This window comes from Balaenoptera physalus (genome assembly GCF_965194825.1).
Source record: "Balaenoptera physalus genome assembly, chromosome: 3".
Taxonomy (NCBI): Eukaryota; Metazoa; Chordata; class Mammalia; order Artiodactyla; family Balaenopteridae; genus Balaenoptera; species Balaenoptera physalus.
The window spans coordinates 30,224,603-30,247,509 of record NC_138890.1 but is presented as its reverse complement, the minus strand read 5'-3'; the positions used below and the strand labels follow the sequence as shown (position 1 = coordinate 30,247,509).

The 22,907-nt window shown below is 46.6% G+C and overlaps 1 protein-coding gene across 15 annotated transcripts in view; it reads left to right on the top strand.

Moving 5' to 3' along the window:
* TENM2 (teneurin transmembrane protein 2) overlaps nt 1-22,907 on the top strand; it is a 591,699-nt gene that overhangs the window by 447,533 nt on the left and 121,259 nt on the right. For 13 of the 15 annotated variants that reach the window (XM_082456392.1, XM_082456388.1, XM_082456389.1 and 10 more), the window contains one exon: nt 21,934-22,080. The exons of 1 other annotated variant lie outside the window; for it this stretch is intronic. In XM_082456392.1, the coding sequence (XP_082312518.1) occupies nt 21,934-22,080 (147 nt within the window). Of the gene's footprint in view, nt 1-7,149; nt 7,234-21,933; nt 22,081-22,907 lie in introns of all 15 variants that reach the window. One more of the 15 variants, XM_082456394.1, reaches the window with a different exon arrangement.

Here is a 22,907-nt window from a genome sequence, read left to right as displayed (position 1 = left end):
GAGAAAGGAAGGGTTAACCAGCGTTCTAGAGACAGAAAGCCCCACGTAATTGTTGTCCAGGAGGAATTAAAATTGCTGAGGATCCTGGGCCACGAATTCCAAGTTCAGCCGCAGCAACACCTGGTCAAATTAGCAATGAAGTTGGTTAGAGCCTGGCCCAGAAGCATCATCTGTCTAAAGCTGTAGGCAGAGTGATGGGCTCTCATAAGTGTGAATTGCATTTCTTTATTTTTTAAATTATGCTTTAACTTCAAGAGGGCTTGCCAGGCAGCCGTGTCTCATCTAGAATCAATGTCAGGGGGTAGGGGGCCCCCAAAGATTATAAAATAACCACCTCACAAACACAGAGGAAACACTTGTACCTGATTTGATTCCAACATGTTAGCAAGCTGTCAATCACTGGTCACACTACTCCATCCAAGAGACACACTGTCTAATGACACGAAACTCAAACGTGGCACTGCAAGAGAGCGTCCTGGCAAGAGGCAGTGAGATTGTTTCTCTACGTTAGGTGTATGTGAGCTCAGGAAGCCCAGATGTTGCCGGTGATAGCAGCGCCCGCCCGTGAGTAGGAGGGAGATTGAAGATGTTGAGAGAAACTAGCTTCTTCCTATTAATCCAGGAACGCAAGCAAGTCGAGTTGGGTCCCTGAAGCAAGTTGCTATCAGCTTCTCACCATACTTTGAATATGAACTGATTTAACTTTGTATCTCCATTTAATGGAGCCAAGAAAGGTCTGTATCTGTTCACTTACAGACCTGCCCTCTGGGGGTCTGATACGGGAAATGTTTTCATATCATAGAAAAGCCTAGCACCGAAAACCGTCTACCCAGAATTAAACAGCTTGAAACACATAATATACATCAATATTCACTCCAGACTCTCAATAGCTACCACATCGTGTCTATAGACTAACATCTTCCCTCTCTGCTAAGTATGAACACTCATTGTCAGTGCTCATAGCTTATGAACACTCATTGTCAGTGCTCATAGCTACTACTGTAGTTATCATGCATTCGCAGGGAGGGGCTGGTGTAAGGAAATGTGTAGCAAAAAGATTAAATGTGTGAATGAAACAGGCCTGGCTTCAAATCCATTGCCTGTTGGGTGACCTTTGGCAATTTCTGTATCTTCAGTAAGCTTTGGTTTTTCCTATCTGTAAATTGGGAATTAATAATACCCATGCCCTACTGTTGTGAGGACTTCACTTATAGGTGAAGCACTTAACACAGTGCTTGATGTTCCATAAATGTTGGCTTAGTAATCATGAACAGCACTTCTTTGTGCCTTTACTGTAATTTCCCCACTGTGTCTTCATGGAGTAAGCAGTTAAGAAAGCAGTAGGGATAGGATACAACAATGCATGGGAAGGAGCCCAAAAGTCCAGAAAGAGAGGCCGGGGTACTAGACCTCAAGTGTTAAGCCAGGTGTCTGGGCCCCTCCTCTGATTTCACTCTTGCAGGAGGAGCTCTTTGGAACACCTGGATTCTGTTCTTTTAAGAAGGGAGAACCCAAGGAGCAAGTGTAAAGCAGGGAGGGAGGTAGAAATGGCCCAGGGTGGATCTGACTGCCAACTGCAGGAACGTGGGTGTATTAAACAAGAGAGCCACATGTGTTTCATTGCATGCCACGTCTGGGGTCCATACTTCCTCTCTGTGGTTCTAGCTGGGCAATGGCAACTACATTCATTCATTCGTCACGAAACATTTATGAAGTGCCTACTGTGAGCTGGCTGTAGCACACGCCCCCTGCCCTCTTCCGTGTGAGCCTCTGGGGCAGCAGGGATGAGAAGTGATTTGCAGAGGGGCGGTTGACAGCCTGAGGAACTCAAGACCTCTACTGCCTTTTTGACTGCATGAGACTTTGCCGCTTTCTAACTTGGGACACCCTCCTGGTGTTTCTACCAATATTTTTGGCTTGTTTTTCTACACCATCCCTTGCTCATAGCTTCCCAAGGAGATCAATGTAAGAATAGAAGCCCTGTACTTCAAATGATAGTTTAAATTCATTTGTAACACAATGTAATTACATAAAAGGAAGCAGTCAGGTATCAAACTGTGTGGATACACACAAATGACTCCCTCATAAGTGTTAATATTTCCAACAATGGAAGACATTTAGTTAAATCAAATGAAGATGGCAACTCATTAAAATTTGATTTTCCCTCCTATCCTTTTTTATCTTTTAATCCTCCATATATGGCACAGCTTGTTCAGTTAAATAACACTCGTTAATTAAATCTCATCTTCTCCTAGCTGTATCTATATTTTTATTTATTAGGAAAACCTTTAGGTGCTTATAATCTAATTTAGTTGGATTACTGCTTGGACATGTCTAAGTAAGAAAACTGTGGGGTTTTCAGGTGGAATTACTGGCTAGAGGAGGGTGCGGGAGAAACCGAGTTCTCCCCTGGCAGGAGCTGGCAGACAGGCCTCTCCTCTGCTGGGGGGCTTAACCTAGATTTGGATAATAAGGGCACCATGCATTCAGTATCTTTGTTGACTATGGGAAGGGGAGGGAGGGCAAAATCTATAGAAGAAGGTGTAAACTCAAACACCCCTATGTGGGTGAGGCAAGCCCAGTATAAGTAAGTGCATTAAATAGGGTGTAAGATGGTGAGGAGTGGGAATAATCTGGAAACTAAAGGCCCTACTTATGGAGGGTAGACACAACCCACCACTGGCTGAATGTTGCCATGTAGAAATGCAAGCCTAGTTTTGCCAAATTTTCCACTTCTTCAGTAGAAGCCAGAGATCCAGATTGGTACGCATACTCTCCCAATGTTTTTTGTTTTTTTTTTTTAATTAATTAATTAATTTATTTATTTATTTTTGGCTGTGTTGGGTCTTCGTTTCTGTGCGAGGGCTTTCTCTAGTTGTGGCGAGCGGGGGCCACTCTTCATTGCGGTGCACGGGCCTCTCACTATCGCGGCCTCTCTTGTTGCGGAGCACAGGCTCCAGATGCGCAGGCTCAGTAATTGTGGCTCACGGGCCCAATTGCTCCGCGGCATGTGGGATCTTCCCAGACCAGGGCTCGAACCTGTGTGCCCTGCATTGGCAGGCAGATTCTCAACCACTGAGCCACCAGGGAAGCCCCTCTCCCAATGTTTAAATGTTGGCAAGCAACTCAAAATTTATGAAAATGCTGTACAAGCCATTCAAACAAGACTGGGGGCCAAAACGAGACACCCATCTGTGACCACTGACACCTCCAGTGAAAGATGAGTGCTGAATGAGGAAACATCATTTGCCTGGATTGAGACTTGCATAGCTTTGGCTACTTTTCTTTGATACCCCACCTCTCCTGGTGACTGGTTTAAGCTGGCGGGAGTCTCGTTACCCTGATATAACAGTGATGCTTTGCACTTACATGGTGAATTTTTCTCCAAGGAGCTCAAAAGACTTTGTGTTGCCTCAGTCAACCTCACAACAAGCCTGTGAGGCCAGCAGGAGGTTCTTGCCCCCCAATGCTCAGTGAGCAGCATCAGAAAGGATGTGACACGAGGCAGCTAGGTCGACTCATTGGTTTCAATCCAAGGTCTATACAATGGGCAAATACAGCATTTAAGAAGCATGGCAGGGTTTCCATTACTGCCTCCTCTGCTGCCCTTTTTGGCTTCTATTCCTTGCATCTGCTCCAGTTGACAGCTCAGCCCCAGATCTCAACAGTATAGGCCAACTGAGCCAGTAACTTATTCCTGCCGTGCGTGTGAGTGTGTACACGTCTTGTGTGTGCATGCATGTGTGTGCACCCATCTGACTTCTCAGCAGGCCCAGCATGGTACCTCCGCACCCATCACAATATGTCTCTGCATTGGTCATTGGTCTAATGCCATGCTCTGAAATGCTACCTTTGCAAGTGCTCAAGACCTAGAAACTCCAAGCAGGTATCTTCAGGAATCTGGATACCTGTATTTTACTAACCGTGCCTGAATAATTCATGCTGCTTGAGGTCCCTATGTCCCTTTCTCTTTCTCAGTCTGATAGAATTACAATGGTAGAGGAGAAGTCTTTCCCTTATAGGGCTGGCATGTGTGCCCTCTCTATGGCCACAGTGGATTAGTGGGAATGGCCGTGCAAAACAGGCGCAAGGGCTAGAGCAGTGCAGTAAAGGGCCAGGAACAAGGATCTTCCCTGAGTTGCCTTGGGGAGAACAGCCAAGAAAGTAACACTGACCGTCAGTGATTGGAGCTCTGTCACTGCCGTCACTTCCCCTCCATGACTGGGTTCAAGGGCTTTCCTACACAGTCCCCCTGCCCAGCCCCTTCCCCTCGGCTTCTTGGGCATATGTGCTCTCTGTCTTGCTCTACTCAGGGGAATTCCATGGGCTTTGCAGACATCACCCAGAAGGAAGACTCCAGTACAGCAGTGTAAACCTGTTGATCTTTACCCCAGGACAGCAGAGCACAAGTATCCTGCATTTTCTAGATTACCTTGCTCTTCCCTCCAAGTTGTCTCAGATCAGGCTGCTGGTTCCTGGGAACAGTTCCCAGCATGATATTCTGCTACAGTCATTCACATTCTCTGCATGCGAGCATGCCATAAACATCCTTCAGAGGAAGACGCAAAATGAGAGAAACACCTGGCCATTTTCAAATGCATGTGTTGGGGAGAAAACTAAACTTATTGACATTGGAACTACAAAGGCTGTCATACCCACCCAGCTTGCAAATCTGATCCTGCAAATCAGGACACTCTTCATTAGAGTCAAAGGAAACTGCCTTTACCAGGGATGCAAACTTTAAAGATCTTGCAGAAAAGCAATGGAAATCCTTCGGCAATCTAGTCTGAGCCACAATTGATTGAGCCTCCGGAATCAACCATAATGTTTTAGCTCGTCCAGTAGATCAAAATCAATATTGAATATGTTTAAAGTACGTAGATTAAAAGAACGATTTCTTCATATATATGAGTATAGCTGAGTATATAAAGAAATGGCTTTTTTTGCGGCCTTGGGAGAAATCGACTTGTGCTTTCCATGTGGCCGTTCAGAATGGAAGCTTTCAAAGTTCAGCCGAGGTTGCTCTTGGTCTCCATACATTACGCTTCTCAAAATATTCAGTATCATACAAAGAAATCATCATTTGTATTTTTAGAACAGATAAGCAAACATACATTTGGGGGAGTTCAAGGAACACCATGCTGGGGACTCCTCTGTCATAATGGCCTCAGGGTGACATTCTAGAAAGTCAAAAAAGCCAAGGTAGCCACTGGCATCCTCATTGCTGCCAAATCTGGTAAAGCCCAAAGTGCCCATGGTACAGTGTGTAAAATGCCAGCGCAGGTGACGCTCACCGTAGATCTGCCGGCAAATTCAAGCCCACCTGGCTGAACTGGCCTTCGGGTTAAATTTACTCCTGAAGGCAGACAGTGAAATTCAAGGGAAGTGCAAGAGGCCAGATGCACTGGTCAGCAGGGAGTTTGGCCACTGCAGTTTCAGCTCGCAGCCCCGCTCAGGTTTCGGAAGAAACGGAAGTGAAATTCCAGGTTGAGTTAAATACCTGGCAGGACCACAGGTCGGTTTCAATGCATCTAACTGACCTCAGCTTCCTGGGATGCCTTTACCTTGACATGTAAATTTCCGCATCCATCAGCAGTGAGATTGGGTTACACTAAGCAATGCAACCTTAAAATATTTTCTGGGCGGTAAAAGCAAACGCTTGCAGTGTTATAAAATCCCGTCTTTTAGCAGACATGAAAATGTTACTGATACTAATCATCGCAGCGACGTAAAAAGCCACAAGCCAAGACTTTGAGCGGAAGGAGGCAGAGCCCCTGAAAACAGCATGAGGCTGACACAGGAAGACAGGAGTTAAAGCCAGCTGGGAATGGCTTCAGAAGCTAGAAATGCACATTGCTGGCGATTTTGCTTTTCATTTGTTTTTCTTCCCAGGCTGGGGCTTCACCCCTTTCTATTAAAACCCTGACAGTGGCTCCCAAGAAAGATGATCTCTGATAGGACCAATTCCTTTTGTTTGGCCAATCCTGCCACCCAGCAGCAAAAGTACTACCCAGAAAGAGCCTGAATGATCCCCTGCCCTGAGCAGGAATACAGAAGGTGCTCTGTAAGTGCTAGCTGGCTTGAGATTCCCTGGGTATGACCCTCTCAGCCATTTCAGAGAGAGAGAAAGAGAAAGCGCATCAGATCTGAGGAGAGAAGTTGGAGAGGAAAGAGTGAAGAGCCACTGTGAGTTGGCTTCAAAAATACTGTGTTTCTTCTTTGTTATACAGCAGCAACTAACACAACAATGTGAAGCAATTATACTCCACTAAAGATGTTTAAAAAATGTTATAATGTTAAAAAAAAAAAAATAACTGTGTTTCTTAGCTGCCAAAACAGCCCATTTGTTACAAAGTCAAGAGCTGGATTGGAAGAAGAAATAGCAAAGGGAATAACCAAAACTGAGTAAATGCAGGGTTCCTCCTGAGTTGGGAACATGAGGGCTTGAACAAAGGATGTGCTGGCCTGTAATCTAGTGCATACATTCCAAATGGCACAGAATCACCCCCAATGGAGTGAAAAATGTTCCTTGGGAGGGTGTGAAAACATCTTACTCTTTATTGTATAAAACAGATTCATGGGGAAGGAAACAGTAACCAAAAATGTTAGGAAATATTCATCTGGTGGAAGAGATGATCAACTGATTTGTTTCAGAACTTCAATAGAAGTGGCCTCAAGTATCTTTCCTGAAGACACACTATGGCTTAGGAAGGTTTCTTCCAGTTCACATTTCTGTCTTTATCACCCCTTGCCGGCTGACTCAGGCTTACACCAAATCGGTTTGGGCTGAAATAAGGAGACGGGCCAAATAATTGATGTCATATATGTTTTGAATATACGGATTGACTGACTTCCCCTTTCGGATAATAATAGCTGATAGTTATTGAGTATTGACCATAAAACTTGCCAGTCCTGATGCCAAATTCTTAACGTCTTGACCTTCTCTCGTCAAACCTTCACATCAGTTTTGCGAGGTGGAAACTGTTGTCATCAGCATTGTACAGGTGAGAAAACTGGCTCAGAGAGGTTCAACAATCAGTGGAAGTCTTAACTGGCAGGGACAGGGGGAGGTGAGCTCTAAATCCAGGTTGACTTGACAGAGACCAGGTGTAACCAGTGCACTGTTTTGATCAGCTGCTTTGACCCCAGGTAATTACAACAAGAGGATTACTTTGGAGGCCAGCGATGAAATCAGAGTATATATGGGCACCAGGGAGCCATCCTCACCTACTGGTAAGGTCACCACCTGCAGAAGCGTCTGTTTGGTGAAGGAGAATGACCCCCCTATTAGTATGCTTTGGGGTTCTCTGCTTTACCAGCACCCCCTGGCCAAAGAGTGCCCTAACTTATCTCAGAATTCGAAAATGACTTACTGCCCCTCAGCATAGGCGTCATTGACCAACTCCCCTAAATTTAAGTTGACTTTCTATCAGAGTTCACATTTCTACCAACTTTTCATTAAACTAATTATTCAAAACAATTCAGAGTTAGCGTTCTCACAGCAACTGTAACTCTGCCGTGACTATATTAAGGTGTAAATCGAACAGCATGTTTTGCAATGAAGTTAATTTTATATTCACCAGAGAACTGAGTTATAGTTGCTGTGGGAACCATCATTTCGAATCTCTTGACTTTCGTGCATTTAAATTCTCAACCACAGCATTGCACACTGTAGCATATTTTGCATGGACGCTTAATTTGCTTCTCACCGTGGCCTGTCTACCCTGACCTTGGACGTCTTGTCAGAGACTAGCATAGCAGCCTTCTGGTTTTCCCAGCCTTCTTTCTTATCCTGGTACCTATGACACAGCAGGGAGAAATCACCAAGAAACCAAAATGGTTCCCATTTTATCTTTAAAATGTTTTGGAGAGGTAACTTTCCTTAGAAGCACAGTCAGGGAGAGGTACCAAGTCTCGGGCAATGTCGACTAAAGCAGGCGATGCCATTGCATTTGTGTCGAGCCAGGATTCTCATCCAAGGCTAATTTTGGCCCTGCGCTGTGTTATTCAGTACACACAGGGTGACCTCTGAAAGCTCCAAGACCTTCCAAGTGCCATTAATCATGCAGGCATACACAGCCATACGTAAGAACTTACTGGAGCTCCGGAAAAGCTAAACAACATTTCCCAGAGCCCCATAAAACCCAAGCATCTCTAAGTCAAGACGCATTGCAGGGCCTCTCTAAAAGGGACGTTCAGCAGAACTGGAATAGAACTCGGGCTAAGTCCTGGTGGTATAGAATTGGTAACATGTGCCAGGGTAAAGGCAGAGGCTAGCAGAGCAAGTGAAACTCTGAGATGGTTACAGACGTGAGCGTTCCATCTACAAGGATTATCGATTTTTGTAGCTTTATTGGAAAAATCAGTCATGCTTTCTGCCTCCCGGGGATAGCTCGGCTGCAATTTGGGAGTGTGTATGTGTGGAAGCTCGGCAGGTTAAGCAGCTGAGTAGCAGCTCCCATTCACCATTCAATTATCCATTTAGCGAAAATGTGACAGCAGAAACATACTGCTGTTTTGCATGTTTAAAATGTATTTGAAAGGAGGGATTTTTTGTTTCTCTGTAAATGAGAGGATTTCCAAGAGGAAGCTCTTGCCTTCCTAAGGGCACACTCATTATGCAAAACTGAAGAATAGCACCTAACAATAGCATGGGCCAGATTGTTGGAATTCTATACTCTCAGGAAAACAAGTCTCCTCATTCCTCATACCGATGGAGACTTCTTGCAAAATTGGTAGATAAAAACCCTATCATGACCAGCGACCTGCCCCCTAAGTCCTTGATCAGCTAAAATATGCGTTAAGAAAAGGACTAGAACACTACATGCAAGTAGAGTTTCAAAGCGCAGGATACGGTCAGGACGGCAGGGTTACCCGCGTCACAAGGATGGGGATTGGTGAATGACGAAGGCGCTGGTTTCGTGAGTCAGGGCGGGGTGGGAGACACCGTGCCAGCCAGAGGAGAGAAAGGAGGTGAAAAGCGGAGGGGAGATTGGAGTGTTTTTATTGTTTCTGTACCAGGCAGAAAGTAAAGAAAACAAGATAAAATATGGTTACTGTATGAGGTCATTTGATATGCAGTGTTCTGAGAGCACGTCTTCAGAGGATTTGGAGAGATTGTTTGGTAGGGAAAGCTCGATAGATTAATAAATAAATATATAGATAGATAAATAGATATTGGATAAGTGATGGGTGGATAGGTAGATGATAGATAGAGATAGCTTTAGTGTGTTTGAGTGCCACAATTCAGATGCGTCAAGCTGACCTATAGAGATAAACAGAATGCAAAGGGATTTAAAGTCCAGGATTAATTATCTGGGAGGATGCTTGGGGGTGGTCCAAGGAGGCCTTAATGCCAAGAAGAACTAGACAAAGTTGGCAGAATACATGCAGCCTGTGGTCTGAAGTCATTATGTTAAGAAAGTCAGGAAGTTCGTTTGCTGGAGCTGTTCCATGTTAGACTGTCAACCCTGACTCTAGGGACAGAGCCTGGGAGACCCCGTGCTTCTCTGATCTCCTCCACCCATGCTGCCCTTTCCCTTCACTCTGCTTGTTGTCTTTAATAAGGAAAAGCAACTTGGAGAGGAGGGCAGAATCCCGTCTCCTCAACCCCATTTGTTCACTGATTCTCAGCTGAGGAGTCAAATGTATTTGCATAACCGGAGTGCTATTTTATGGACGAAGTATTTTATCCTCTGCTTTTGTGTCTCAGAAGTCTTTTCTTTTGGAGGGATGTGTAGGGAACCCTAAACCCATAGAGAATTAGCCTTGCCACACAGAGCCATTGGTAGCAGGGCACCCCTGAAGCCTGCCTGAGCCACCACGACAGTTACCAAGACTACCCCTATGGCCTCCTCCTGGCCAGCCTCCCAGATCCCGCCCTTGCCCCATCCCTGTGTGTTCTCCTTGCACAAAGGGACCCTTTAAAACTTCAAGTCAGATCGGGCCACTCCTCTGCTCAAAATATCCCCAGAGCTCTTGTTACTCAGAATAAAGCCACTATCCTCAGAGTAAGCTGCAAGGTTCTGCATATATCTGTCCCCACCCCATTACCCTGTCCCCACATTGTCCCCTTGTGCACTCTGCTCCAGTCACACTAGCCACCTTGCTGTCCTTCCAACACCCCAAGCACTCTCTGCCTCAGGGCCTTTGCACCTACAGTTTCCTCTGCCTGGACTCCTGTCCCCCCAGACATTGGCATGACTCTCTCCCTCCCCTCCTTTAGGGTTTTCACTCAAATGTCACCTCATCAGCGAGAACTTTCCCGGACCACCCCATACATAACAGCAATCCTCATCTCACACCACCCCCATCACAGTTCCCCCCCCCTGCTTTATTTCCCCCCTAGCAATTATCACCATCTGACGTGCCATATTAATTTCTTACGTGTTTACTATGAGTCTCCCCCAGTAGAATGTAAGACCTTTAAGAGCGAGACTTTGTCTCTTTTGTTTACCACTATATGTTCTGTGTCTAGAAAGTACCTGACATTTGGTAGATACTCAGCAGATATTTACCGAATGAATGAAAGAATAAGCTCATGAATTTATTCTGGAAGTTGACACATTATAACAACTCCGTACATGCTTGATGTTGCATTGGGATTTCTCCCTTAGAAGTCCTTTCACTTCCTGATATCCACACGCTAGACTCATCAAGGGCGAGGGGTAGAGCTGGAGACAAAGGGCAACCCTCTTGACTGGGGACCACCAAGCCACTCAGGCAGGACATCATGGGGTGGCTTCACCTGGCACGATCCTGTCCGCTTCTCATCTTATTAACAGAGTGGGTCAAGCTCCAGACTGACAGTTCATACTACCCTAAACCACCTATAAACCTATAAATGGTCATTGATTAATCCACAGTGAGGAAAACCCACATCTCCTTCTCAGTGTATTCTCTCCCTCAAGAGAAATCTATATGGGAAAGGAAGTTAAGATCAGAAGACCGCCCGGGGAAGCAAAGAGTCAAAGCAAGGGGTGTGTTATTCCAATACCAACCTTCTCCCTGTAGAATCCTCCCTGGTTAGAGGGAAGCGAAGTGCATGGGCCCAGAGTTGGACGGGCCTGGGTGCAAACCCTCAGGCTACCACTTTCACTGATTATGACCCTGGGAAAGTTCATTAACCTCTCTGAGCTTCAGATTTTTCAGCCACAGATGATGATAATAATTTGTACTTTATATGCTCCTTGAAAAGACTCAATGAAGTAATGAGGATGTGAAGTGCCGGGCACCGGGACCAGCACTCGTCAGTGGCAGGTGGTGTCCCTTCATTCCCCCCAATCAAGCAGGACGCACTCACTGCTGAGTTGACCCTGACTCTCTTCCGCTCCACGGGGCTCCCCTTCCACACCCCGGGCAGACCACCCCTCTCTGTTAACATACTTTTTTGAGCCTGAATGAGATTTCTCAACCCTGGGATCCTTTACAGTTTCACCTCACCTGCCTCTTGCATTTAAGGGGGATTCCGAAGATAACGTGTCACGTTATGTGCCCATCTTACTCATGTAACTCTCAGGAAATTATCTCACTTTTCTCATTTCCATTTCCTCCTCTTTGGGGGGCACCTTCCTGGGGTCTTTGCTCTACTGACTGTGCTGATCCTGGTATAAACAGTAGCGGACACTCCCTTGCCATCACCAATTCAAGTGCCAATCAGAGGCTCTCCCAAGCCACATGGGACCCTTCTGCTACTCTTTGGGAGGTTACTTTTTTTTCTTTTTTGTTTTCTTCAAGGTTACTTTTAACAACAACACTAATAATAATAGCTGTCAGTTCTGGAACATTTACTATGTGCATTTACACATGGTTTACACATCATGCATATTTTTGTGCATTAACACCTATTAACACTCATGCCAAGTATGATAAGTAATATGATATGTATTCTGTCTTTTAAATCCCAACAACCCCCTAGGATAGGTACCCTTCTTGCCCTGGTTTCATAGATGAAGAAACTAAGGAATAAAGAGCTTATAATTTTTGCCTAAGATTATACAGCCAAGGGATAGGGCTGGATTCAGAGCCCACTGCCTTCACCACGCTGCTGCCACGTGGTTACCGGGCTGACCTGGTACTTTGGCCCAAGGAGGCCACAGATACTGCTGGAGGGCCCAACGTCCTCAAACAAGTAACCCAGTATAAAAGTCTGTGCCCTCTCCCTTGCCCTTGGTGGGGGGGGGGGGGGGCGTTCGCCTCCATGACCACCAGTGAAAAGAGCCCAGCCCTCACTCGCTGACCTTGATAATGACAGTTATCCCAGGTGGCATGCGACGGAGGGGTTTCCTGGGACTCAGGACTTTCAGGGCTAGAACCCAGACAGTCCCAGGCAAACGGGGACAGTCGGTCCCCCTAGTTGAGAGCAGAGACTCTGGAGCCCGTCTGACGCCAGACGTTACATCGTGGCTCCACCACTAACCAGCTCTGCCACTTTGGTCAAGTTACTTAACTTTTCTGTGCCTCCATTCCCTCTCCTGTAAAATGGGAATAATACTAGGGCCTACACCATAGGGTTGTTGTAACAATAAGTTAATGCATGAGAGGCATATGAAAGAGTGCCAGGCACACGGAAATGTCTAGTTGAGGAATTGCTATTCTTGTTGTCATTCTATTAAAAGCTTCCTAAAATCCAGAGTTACGGTCCTGGGGCAGGTTCTTTGTCTAGCCCTTTTAACATCTCTAAGAAACAAACATTTAGTGATTTCCTTACATTTTCTAAAGTTGGGCTGCAAACAGCAACAACAAAAGAATATACATGGCAATTTATCATCAGCGTGATCTTAACACCAGTTAAAAGAGAGCGGCCAGCCTGCAGTAAGTAACAAGTCCGTGCCCACAGGCCTTTTAGGTGTTATTTGTATTTTTATGACCCTCCTGTGGCTATCGGATGCTCAGTGGGTGTAGAAATTGGATGGTTAAAAATAACAAAAAAGAGATCAAAGCCGTGCCTTTGTCCCTATTTCCATACCAGGGAGGTACCACATTCATTATTTGCTGGACAGCTGCGGGAGTAAGCAACACGAGCTACAGCAACTTGATTATCCTCCAAGAACCACATTAAACCATTGGGCTTTCTTATTATTGTCATCCCTGCCTTGGTGGAACTCTTGTTACCCTCTTAATCTACCAACATGCCTCTCTCCTCCCTCGCTGGCTGCTCTATCCTGTGTCTCTCAGTCAGGAGGGATCAGTTTATTCCAAGGTGAAAGGCACGGACTTTCTCCAGCACTCATCCACGGCCGCTGGCATCAGCTCAGTTTTAGACCCTGTACCGGAACCAACTGTTTCTTTTGCTTGGGGAGGTGTCATCCATCCAGGGGCTTGGGGTGTGACCTGCAGGAAGCTTTTCCCTTTGCCTGGCTGCCGAATCAAGGGCCCAGTGAAGCAGCAGAAGCACCACATGGTTTATTTATGCATTCATTCAACAAACAGCTTTAATGCCAGGTGCTGGGAAAACAGCCTGTACAACAGAGTCAGAGTCTTTTTGCACTCGGGAGGCTTGGAGGCTCCCGGGAAGATGGGCATTGACGCTTCTCCACCTCAGCCGCACAGAGGAACCACTTGGGGAGCTCAAGAAATCAAAATACTGATGCCTGGGTCTCATCCTCAGAGATTCTGATTTAATTGGAGGTGCAGCCTGGCATCGGGGTTTTTCAAGGCTCCCAGGCGATTCTAATGCGCAGCCTAGTGGAGACCCACTGCTCTGAACAAAAGAGGAATTAGAATGATGGCGAGTGCTTCAGAAGGAGTAGGTGGTGCTGTGAAGTCATGTGATGGAGGGGGAACCCTGAGCTGCAAGTCAGAGAGCCTTCCCTGAACAACCGCTGGCTCAGCCAAGGATAAATGGCTTTGCCAAGTGAGTGCAGGGGGCGGAATTGAGGGAGAGGGATCTGCAGAAGTGCAAAAGGAAGAGGATCCAGGCTATGTTCTAGAACAGAGGAGGGCAGCGTGGCCAAGGTCAGAGAGCGGAGACTCAAGCGACAGGAGATGAGAAGGGGAGAAGTGGACAGGTTCCGATCAGGCAGGGCCTTGGAGGCCCTTTTCAGGAGTTAGGACTTAAGCCTGAAAGGAGTGGTTCTCACCCAACAGCCATCGGAACCTGCTGGAGGGCTTGTTAAAATGCAGGTTGCCTGGCCCCATCCCCCCAGAGGTCCTGAATGGTGGGTCTGGGGTGGAACCTGAGAATGTGCATTTCTAATGAGATCCCAGGTGATACTGCTGCCTCTGGTGCCAGGCCCACACTTTGAGAAGCAGTGCTGTGATCTCAAGCGATGGGAGAAACTCCTGGTACATCGGCAGCGGGTTCCAGCCTGGCCCCGGTTGGTGTGGGCCTTGGCAACCTGCTGATATTTGCCCATCACTACCCATGACATCCTCCTCTGATTGGGTGAAGTGGGATAAAGAAAGGTGTTGTTCCAGGGGAAGAAAGCAGGCTCCCCTCAAGGAAAGCAAGGCTTGTGTTGGACCCCAGTGCTACTGGGTGGTAATGACTCAGTCCCAATTCACTAAGTAATTGACATGGGATTTCCCTCCCAAGAAGAGCTATTCCCGGTTACTGCCGCCTAAACTCTGTTTCCTCCCCTCATGATTTCTACTCTTTTTTTTTAATTTATTTTATTTTATTTTATTTGGCTGTGTTGGGTCTTCGTTGCTGTGTGCGAGCTTTCTCTAGCTGCGGTGAGCGGGGACTACTCTTCGTTGCGGTGAGCGGGCTTCTCATTGCGGTGGCTTCTCTTTGTGTGGAGCACGGGCTGTAGGCGCGCGGGCTTCAGTAGTTGTGGCACGCAGGCTCAGTAGTTGTGGCTCACGGGCTCTAGAGCGCACGCTCGGTAGTTGTGGCTCACGGACTTAGTTGCTCCGCGGCATGTGGGATCTTCCCGGACCAGGGCTCGAACCCGTGTCCCCTGCATTGGCAGGCGGATTCTTATCCACTGCGCCACCAGGGAAGTCCATGATTTCTACTTTTTTAAAAATTGTGTTAATAAGAGTTCGAAGCATCAAAACAGTACAAAATAAGATACATTTTGTTTTCTGAGCCCAAGGCTGAGCCCGCTGCCTTCCTTCTCCCAGGCAGACAGAAATGATGCTGATCAGTGAGAATCCTGGTGCGTCCAGGAAACATGCAGCATTGACACCTGGATCCAAACTTACATCACCTCATGGAAGCTCTGCTGTTTCTGTTGCTGCTGGGGTGGAGGGGCACGACTTCTGCCTTACGAGCCAAAGAGGAACGTTAGACCATGGAAAGGATCACTGCCCTTCGCAGCCCTCCCCCTCCCCCTCCCCCCCCAACCCCTATGCAAACCCTTAAAGACATACACAAGCTGTTGAAACGAAGAGGAACATCTGCCTCTGGATTTCCCACAACTTCTCTGACAAAGCAGGGGTAGCTGTTCAAGCTCAGGTTCATGGCTGAGCGTCCACGCCAGTTTGTGCCTGGAAGCGGTCTCTTCACCACTCCCTCCTGCTCGCAGAGATGAGCAAGAGGGCAAGCCTTGCTGTTTTCTGGGACCAGAGTGCTTCTTTGGCAGTCAGTCTTCTAAAATTAGTTGGAGTTTTCCCCGGAGTGTCTCGAAACACCAGATTAATTTTCTGAGCGTTTGTCACTGCTGTTTAGTAGAAGCGGCCACCAAAGCCCCGGTGATCCCCAGTCCCCAGCACCTCAGCTGTCTGCAAGTCTAAAGAGTTCTGGAGTGCAATGGCAGACTCTATTACGTATTTCCAATGTGTGTCCGTTCCTCAGTTCCAACAGTTCAGAGCTCTGAGGAAACAGTCATGTTTAAAACAGTTGGGGGAGGGGGGTTCCCTCATTAAGTTAACAAGCAAAAGTACAAGGCTGCCCAAAAGAAAGTCATCACTTATTTCACCTTCACCTCTCTTGCCCCTCAGAGTCACCCTCAGCATCAGTGGGTCTTCTGAAAACACTTCTAGTGACATTACTAGATTCTTGGGTGGTGGGCAAAGGGGAGTGTGGATTTCCTAGGATGTGATGCAATCACACACTCAGGACACCCCAGAAGCCTCCATTTCTTAATTTGAAATAGGATAGGCTCTTGTTTTTTTTTCCTGATCTGGAGGTGAGGCAAGAAGAAGTGGCCTGCACTTCAAACTATGCCCCCCCCAAAAAAGCCTGCTGCTAATTATAATATTTGTAATATCAACAATTATATCAACATGAACAACTATAAATGCTACCCTCTACTGAGCATTTACAATGTGCTCAAGCTCGATGTGCTCAGTCTTTGCCTTTATCATTTCATTTTACCCCTCTGACATCTGTATAGAGTAAGTATTACCATCATCCCTGTTCATTCATTCATTCAGCAAACGTTGATTGCGTGTCTGTCATATGCCAACTATTTTTCTAGACGCTGAGGATACCTCAGTAAACAAGAGAGGCAAAAATCCCAGCCCTTGTGCAGGTTGCATTCTGTTGGGAAGGACAAGAAATAAGATTTATTAGCAAGATATATCGTTTTACAGACGGGGGTGAAAGGTGAAGCTGCCAGCTCAAGGTCACACAGACAACAAGAGGCAGATCTAGGTTTTAATCTCAGACCTCTGACTCCGAACTGGGTTAAGGTTTTCCCCTTGGTTCAGAAAAGCCTTCCTACAGGGGTGTAGCCCAGGCTACAGTAGCTCTCCTAATGGTCTCTTGAACCAAGCAGGGACGTCTCCCTTCTCTGGCTTTCCTTGTCATCTGTCTGCATTGACATGCAGCCTGTTTTGTGTTTTCACTTGCATTCCCATCTGGGTGTTGCCCTCTCTGCTTTTCTAAGGTGCGCCTGATGTTGAATGCTAAAATCCTACTTCTCTTCCCACATGCTTTCTACCGTATTAGCCACTTATTTCTACCTCTCAATTGCTGCACATGGCAGAACGTTTCTTGGTGCTTTTTTAGAAAAGCCTTTTATGGCAATTATAGCTTTCTTCAAGTACATTTATGCTCCCCTTTTTACTGTGCTGTAGACATTATTTTGCTCATGCCTAATTTCTGTTAGGGCAGAAAGCCTGCCTATCTGGTAACTGTGTCGATGGATTTTTTTTTCCCCCCAGTCTTTGGAATCTTGTGTGTAGAAAAGTCTTGGAAACTATTCCATCTTCACTCTGCCAAAGGCATTAGAGATGCTGATTTCAGTCAAAAGTCATTCGTTCATCCATCCCCTGACTCTGTGTTGAGTACTGGCAATCCAAGAGTAAACAAGATAGATGTGGTCCCTGCCCTGACAGGTTTACGTCATAACAGAAATGCCCAGAGCAGTTGTACACTGCACAGTTCTAGGGGCCCCATTCAAATGGCAGTTAATGACGATGTGCACCTTTATTACAACAATTTTCCTGCAGGTGACAATAAAATGTCTTAAGGAAGGGCTGCTGCAAGGGCTAGCAAGCATCAGGGAGTTGCCAGACAGTTGTGATTCAGTGTGGTGGTTGGGATAGGATAGGGCAGGATAAAGGTACCATGACAGGTGGAGCTAGCCTTGATTTGGGAGCTTTGGAAAGGCTCCCTGGAGATGACTTGGGTGAAGGATGGGCTGAAGTTAGGCAGATAAGGAAAGGCCGAATGGCTTCAGTCTGAACAAAGCCTAAAGTGATACTGAGTTAGGCTGATGTGGTGACAACCAGTTCATGTAAGATCTGGAAGCCAGGGTAAGGACTTCAGACTTTGCCCCAGGGTCAGTGGAAAGCTCTAGAAGTATTTTCAGCAGTGTCCAGACCAGAGAGAAGTGGATGATGGTGCAAGACCGGAGGCAGGGAGACCAGTTAGATGGCTTTGACCAGAGTCTAAACCAGAGATGAGGATGGCTTAGGTTAATGTAGTAACAGTAGGGGTAGGAGTGGAGAGCAGATTCTAGAGATATTTAGGAAGAGCAGGTAGGGCTTCTTATAGTAAAGAGGAAAATTAGGCAGGACTTGGTTTTTGACCAGATACATGAGATGAGAGAGGAGGCGGGGGAAGGTAATTAACAATGACTCCAAGGTTTCAGTCTTGGCCAGTGGGGTACATGCAGGTGCCATTCATTGATCAAGGAATCAGAGTTTGGGAGGGGAAGAAAGATCAAGAAACTGAATTCTGCTGAGTCTGAGATGCTTGTGAGTGAACAGATGGAGATGCTGAAATGCACATTGGAGTCCAGGTCCAGACATCAGGGAAAGAGCTGAAAATTCAGGAGTCATCTGAATATATCAGTGTGCTTGGCTTTTGTTTTGTTTTGTTTTTAATCCCAAATTTCTCCATCAGCTCTAGTTTTTGTTAAGACAAAAAGCCTGCCTACCTGGTAACTGTACCAACAGATATATTTTTCCTAGTGGTTGGAACTCTATGTGTAGAAAAGTCTTGGAAACTATTCCATTTCCACTCTGCCAAAAGTATTGGAAGTGTGAGAGAACCATCCCAAGATATCACTGTTGCCCTTGAAAGTTCTCCCTGGGAAGAAGACTTAGATCTTTGAGAAAGAGGTCCCACTAGCTTCTCCTAACTCTCAGAAGAGTCTATAGATGAGGGCCAGGCTGAAATGATACTGGCACCACCTGATTGTTTTCCATTCATTTAAGCACCTACTATGTGCCTGACACTAGGGCACGTGCTGGGTTCCAGCAGCAAGCAGGGAAATCTCAGCTCTCATGCAGCTTTAGATCAAGGGCAGGGTTTCTCAACCTCAGCACCACTGACATTCGGGGCTGTATCATTCTTTGTTGTGGGGACTGTCCTAGGCATTGTAAGATGCTGAACATCCATCCTCTACCCACCAGATGTCAGTATCGTCCTCCCCTAGATGTGATCATCAAAAGTGTCTCGGGACATTGCCACATGTCCCCTGGAGGGAGGGATGGGGGACAGAATTGCCTCAGTTGAGAATCTCTAGTCTAGGGTCACGATAGAACCTGAAGTCTCCAACAGCCAGCTCGCCACCTGCACAAAGAATCAAACAGCTGTGCCTAAGGCCTCCTGTATCGGTGGTGTCAGAGATAGGCACTCAAGGAGGAGCAGTGCTAGCTAGCCTGAAATCCAGAAGACTCCATGCAGGAGACCTCATGGATCCCAAAGTATGAGCCCGTAAGCCCAATGCAACTCCAGTTACAGATTCCTCTCCAGAGAATAGCTACCACCTGATACCCATTTGCCCTCCCAGACTAATTACTTCCTACGTTTTGTTTTCCCTTAAGTGGAGGCTGGCTTTGCACTTTACAAACACAAACGAATCACCTCCTCAGAAGGCCACCAGCAGAAGGAACTTGTGCTGGGGATAGCTTGGGGTTGCCTAGCAACGCCACGCATTCACCAAGGCTGCTTTCTTCCTCTTCAAGCTAAAAAACAAAGTCCTGTCCATTAATTCCCAGCTGCCCCAAAACTTCTCAGAGATTTGCCAGCTTCCCACTGTTCGTGTTTTCATCTTCCTCATACGATATGGAGAAAACCCACTACTGTGGTCTGTTTATCTCGCTTCAGTGGGTCAGGGGAGAAGCGGGGGAATCGAGAGAGAAAGAGAAGGGGAAAAAAGCCTCGTTCAATCTAGGAGCATGCATATTTTGAGTGCCTGTCTCTGACTGACATGCTAGTAGTGTTCTTCGCAAATTTGACTTTTATGTAGTGGACGTGGGTTTCCTACACAGTGAGGCTTCTGTTGAGACTTTGTGCATGATTTTATTCAAACATGAGACCTCAAAGTAGCTAAATAACAAAGCTCATATAATAGATACCGTGCCAGGTGAATGCTGGTAGGTCTGTCACGTAGTGTATTCTCTGTGATCCATTCCCTAAAACTTACTGGTAGAAATTGTAAAGCTGGGGGTGGCTGGAGGTTGAAGATACTCTCTTTTCCTTGAGAATTTGTGAAATGTCCCTTGAGCTTTTCCTACTGAGTTGCATTTTGCTCCTGCAGAAACATTTGTGGCATTTCTCTGACACCCACTGGGGCTGGCTTCCCTTCCCAGCGCTCTCTCTCAAAGTGTAAAGGGGGAAAGTCACAGGTATTCCAGGCAGGGCTGTGGTCACCTCCTTGGTAAGGAAGGAATGGAAATGTGACTCTTTGCTTTGTGAGGATAGGTATGGGGACAAGTAAGTCTTTTTTCAGATATGCAAACACTGATGATTTGCTCACATCCTGGATTTAGTGCCAGGTTCTTCAACAAAAGAAAAGATTCCCTGGTAATCATCTCCTCATTCCTCCTCTCAAGACAGCTCGTCTTCCTTACAGAGACTTCTGATTGTAGCACATCTCCTCTGTTGCTTACCTTGTTCTCCCAGGTCCTAACCCATGCATACCACATTCTGGAAAGGATGGGAGGGAATAAGCATTGAGGAGTGAAACTCCTGAAAGAAGTAAATTTCAACTCAATTTCAAACCCTCCAGCCCTTTCTTCCTAGGAGGAGTCCTTTAAATTCCCACCGCTGCCACATGCACAAATTAGGTTTATCGGCATTCTTGTAAGGGGTACTCGAGGGAAGACAGGAAGGCTGCCAGGTGACGGCCTCTGGAATGCTGGAGAGAGAAGTAGGGGGAGATGCACACTTTCGATTCAGAAGATTTGTGCCACAAAGGTTTCAAATCAATTACCTCCATCATTACAAAGTGCTCCATCCCTCCGCCACGGCCCAAGCTACCCTGCTCTTTGTGTGGTTTAAAAATAGACATAGAAAGAGATGGAGATAGAGATGGTAGCAGATGTCAAGACAGAATGAGAGAGAGAGAGAGAGAGAGATATTCAGGAGAGTTATTTTCTGAGGACAATTAAATTAATGGTCTTTCGGAATATATTTAAACGTAGTAGGGAAACATACCTAGGTTGCACAACGCTGTAAATTTCCTCGAAGTCATTGCCTTGTACAGTACACTTAAAACAGGGGAATTTTATGGTATGTAAATTACACCTCAGTAAAGCCGTTAAAGGAAAGAAAAATAAAAACGTTTCTAGGAATTCTTGCCAGCAAGTAGATTTTGTGAGTGCGGCCACATCCTACCAATCCTGTGCTTCTCTCTACATCTTATAAATGGCGACAGAGGCTCTGCCACAGAGACTCCCCATCTCTCTATAGTGCCCCCCACACTCTTTCTCTTCTTTCCTCATCCAGGGTGTCTTTGCCCACGCTCAGGTCAGGGGAGTAGTAGCTGCAATTGTTTTGGGTGCTGGAGCAATTAGGGAATGAGGTAGGCTGCTGATTTCACACACACCCCCCAAAAGGAAAAGAAAACCACAAAATAGGAATCCCTCGAACCCCACTGCCTTCCCCCACGGGCATAAGCATTCCTCTATCTTTTCCCAATTCATGGCACTCAGCACCTACTCTTTCCCCAGCCTTCCAATCCTGCAGTATTTTAAAATCATGCCATAAATAGGTTGAATGATTGGCAGCCAACATTTTTAAGTGCCCCTTAAAGCGAAATACTACAAAAATATGAAAATAGCCCAGCAGAACCATCCAACTCTTGGTCCTAAGAAGCTCGTGCTAATCACATGTAAATTTAGCTTTAAAATTCTGAAAGATGGAGGGCACTCTGCCTCCATTCTGGGTTGATAGGGAATTTTCTCTCTTCTGCAGAAGGCTCTCCTGAAAACAGAAAGAATGAAAAGATTTTTCTTGAGGTAGCATCCATCCTGAGCCAACGGGCTGGAAATAACGGCCTGGCTAGGTGTGTTGTAAGCTCAGGGCTAGTTTAGCTTTCCGGAATGTTCCCCACTTTGGGAAGGTTGCCTCAGACCCCTACGCACAGGTCAGTGTCACTGGGGATCCTCTGCATCTGGGCCCCTGCTAACGTCTTGCAACCGCATGAGTCGCCTGCTTCCCCGGCTCTTCCCGAGGCAGGTCCGGGCCCCACTCTGCGGCTGGCCCAGCGGCTGCCCTGTGGCCTTGTTCCCCCTTTGCATGGCTCCCCTGCTGCCCCAGCGCGGCCTCACGTTCCTCCTTCTCATCCTCTCCATTTCTCCAACCAGATGGCTGCCCCGATTTGTGCAACGGCAACGGGAGATGCACACTGGGTCAGAACAGCTGGCAGTGTGTCTGCCAGACCGGCTGGAGAGGGCCCGGATGCAACGTTGCCATGGAAACCTCCTGTGCGGATAACAAGGATAATGAGGGAGGTGAGCAAGCGTCTTCTAACTCCCGGCCCCTCAAGAGCAGAGTATTGTTTATAGATGGTCATCATGAGTCCTTTATCCTGAAAGACCTCCCCTCAGCTATTGTCAAATGTTGTTGTAACATTTCCTTTGAAGCAAACGCGGCAGAGAACGGGCATCCTCGGGCCAACGGGGGCTCCTGGAGACATGGGCTGGGGGCACTGGGATTGGATGCTGGCTTTGGTTTCTCAAGTACACGTCGCCACAGAAAGGTGGCCGGGCCCCGGCTTTGCCTTTGGGTGACCGTCCCTGCCAGGCCTTCCAGGGCAGGGAGTTACAAACAGATCTGTGCTGGTGATGACTGTATGTGCTCACCCTGAGCTAAGAGGTGGTAAGCAGTGCATCCCTTCATCCTTTCAGCCCTTTGAGATGTTACTTTTACAAATGAGGAAACCAAGGCCTAGAGAGCAATTAAGTAACTTTTTTAAAGATAACTTAGTCACCAATAGTAAAATCATGACCCAAACCCAGCTCTGACTCCAAAGTCCATGTTCTGCCCAGTGGTTGGCAAACCACAGCCCTTGGGCCAAATCCGACCCACTGCCTGTTTTTGTACCGGCCTGCGAGCAAAAGATGGTTTTTACATTTTTAACGGTTGCGGGGAAAAAAACCTAAAGAAGGAGAGTATTTCACAACACATGAAAACTATGTAGAATTCAAATTTCAGTGTCCATAAGCAGAGTTTTGTTGGAGCACAGACACGACTATTCATTTATGTTTTGTCCTGCTTTCACCCTCAAAGGCAATGGTGGTTAGTTGGCCTAGACAAAGCCTAAAATTTTTACTCTCTG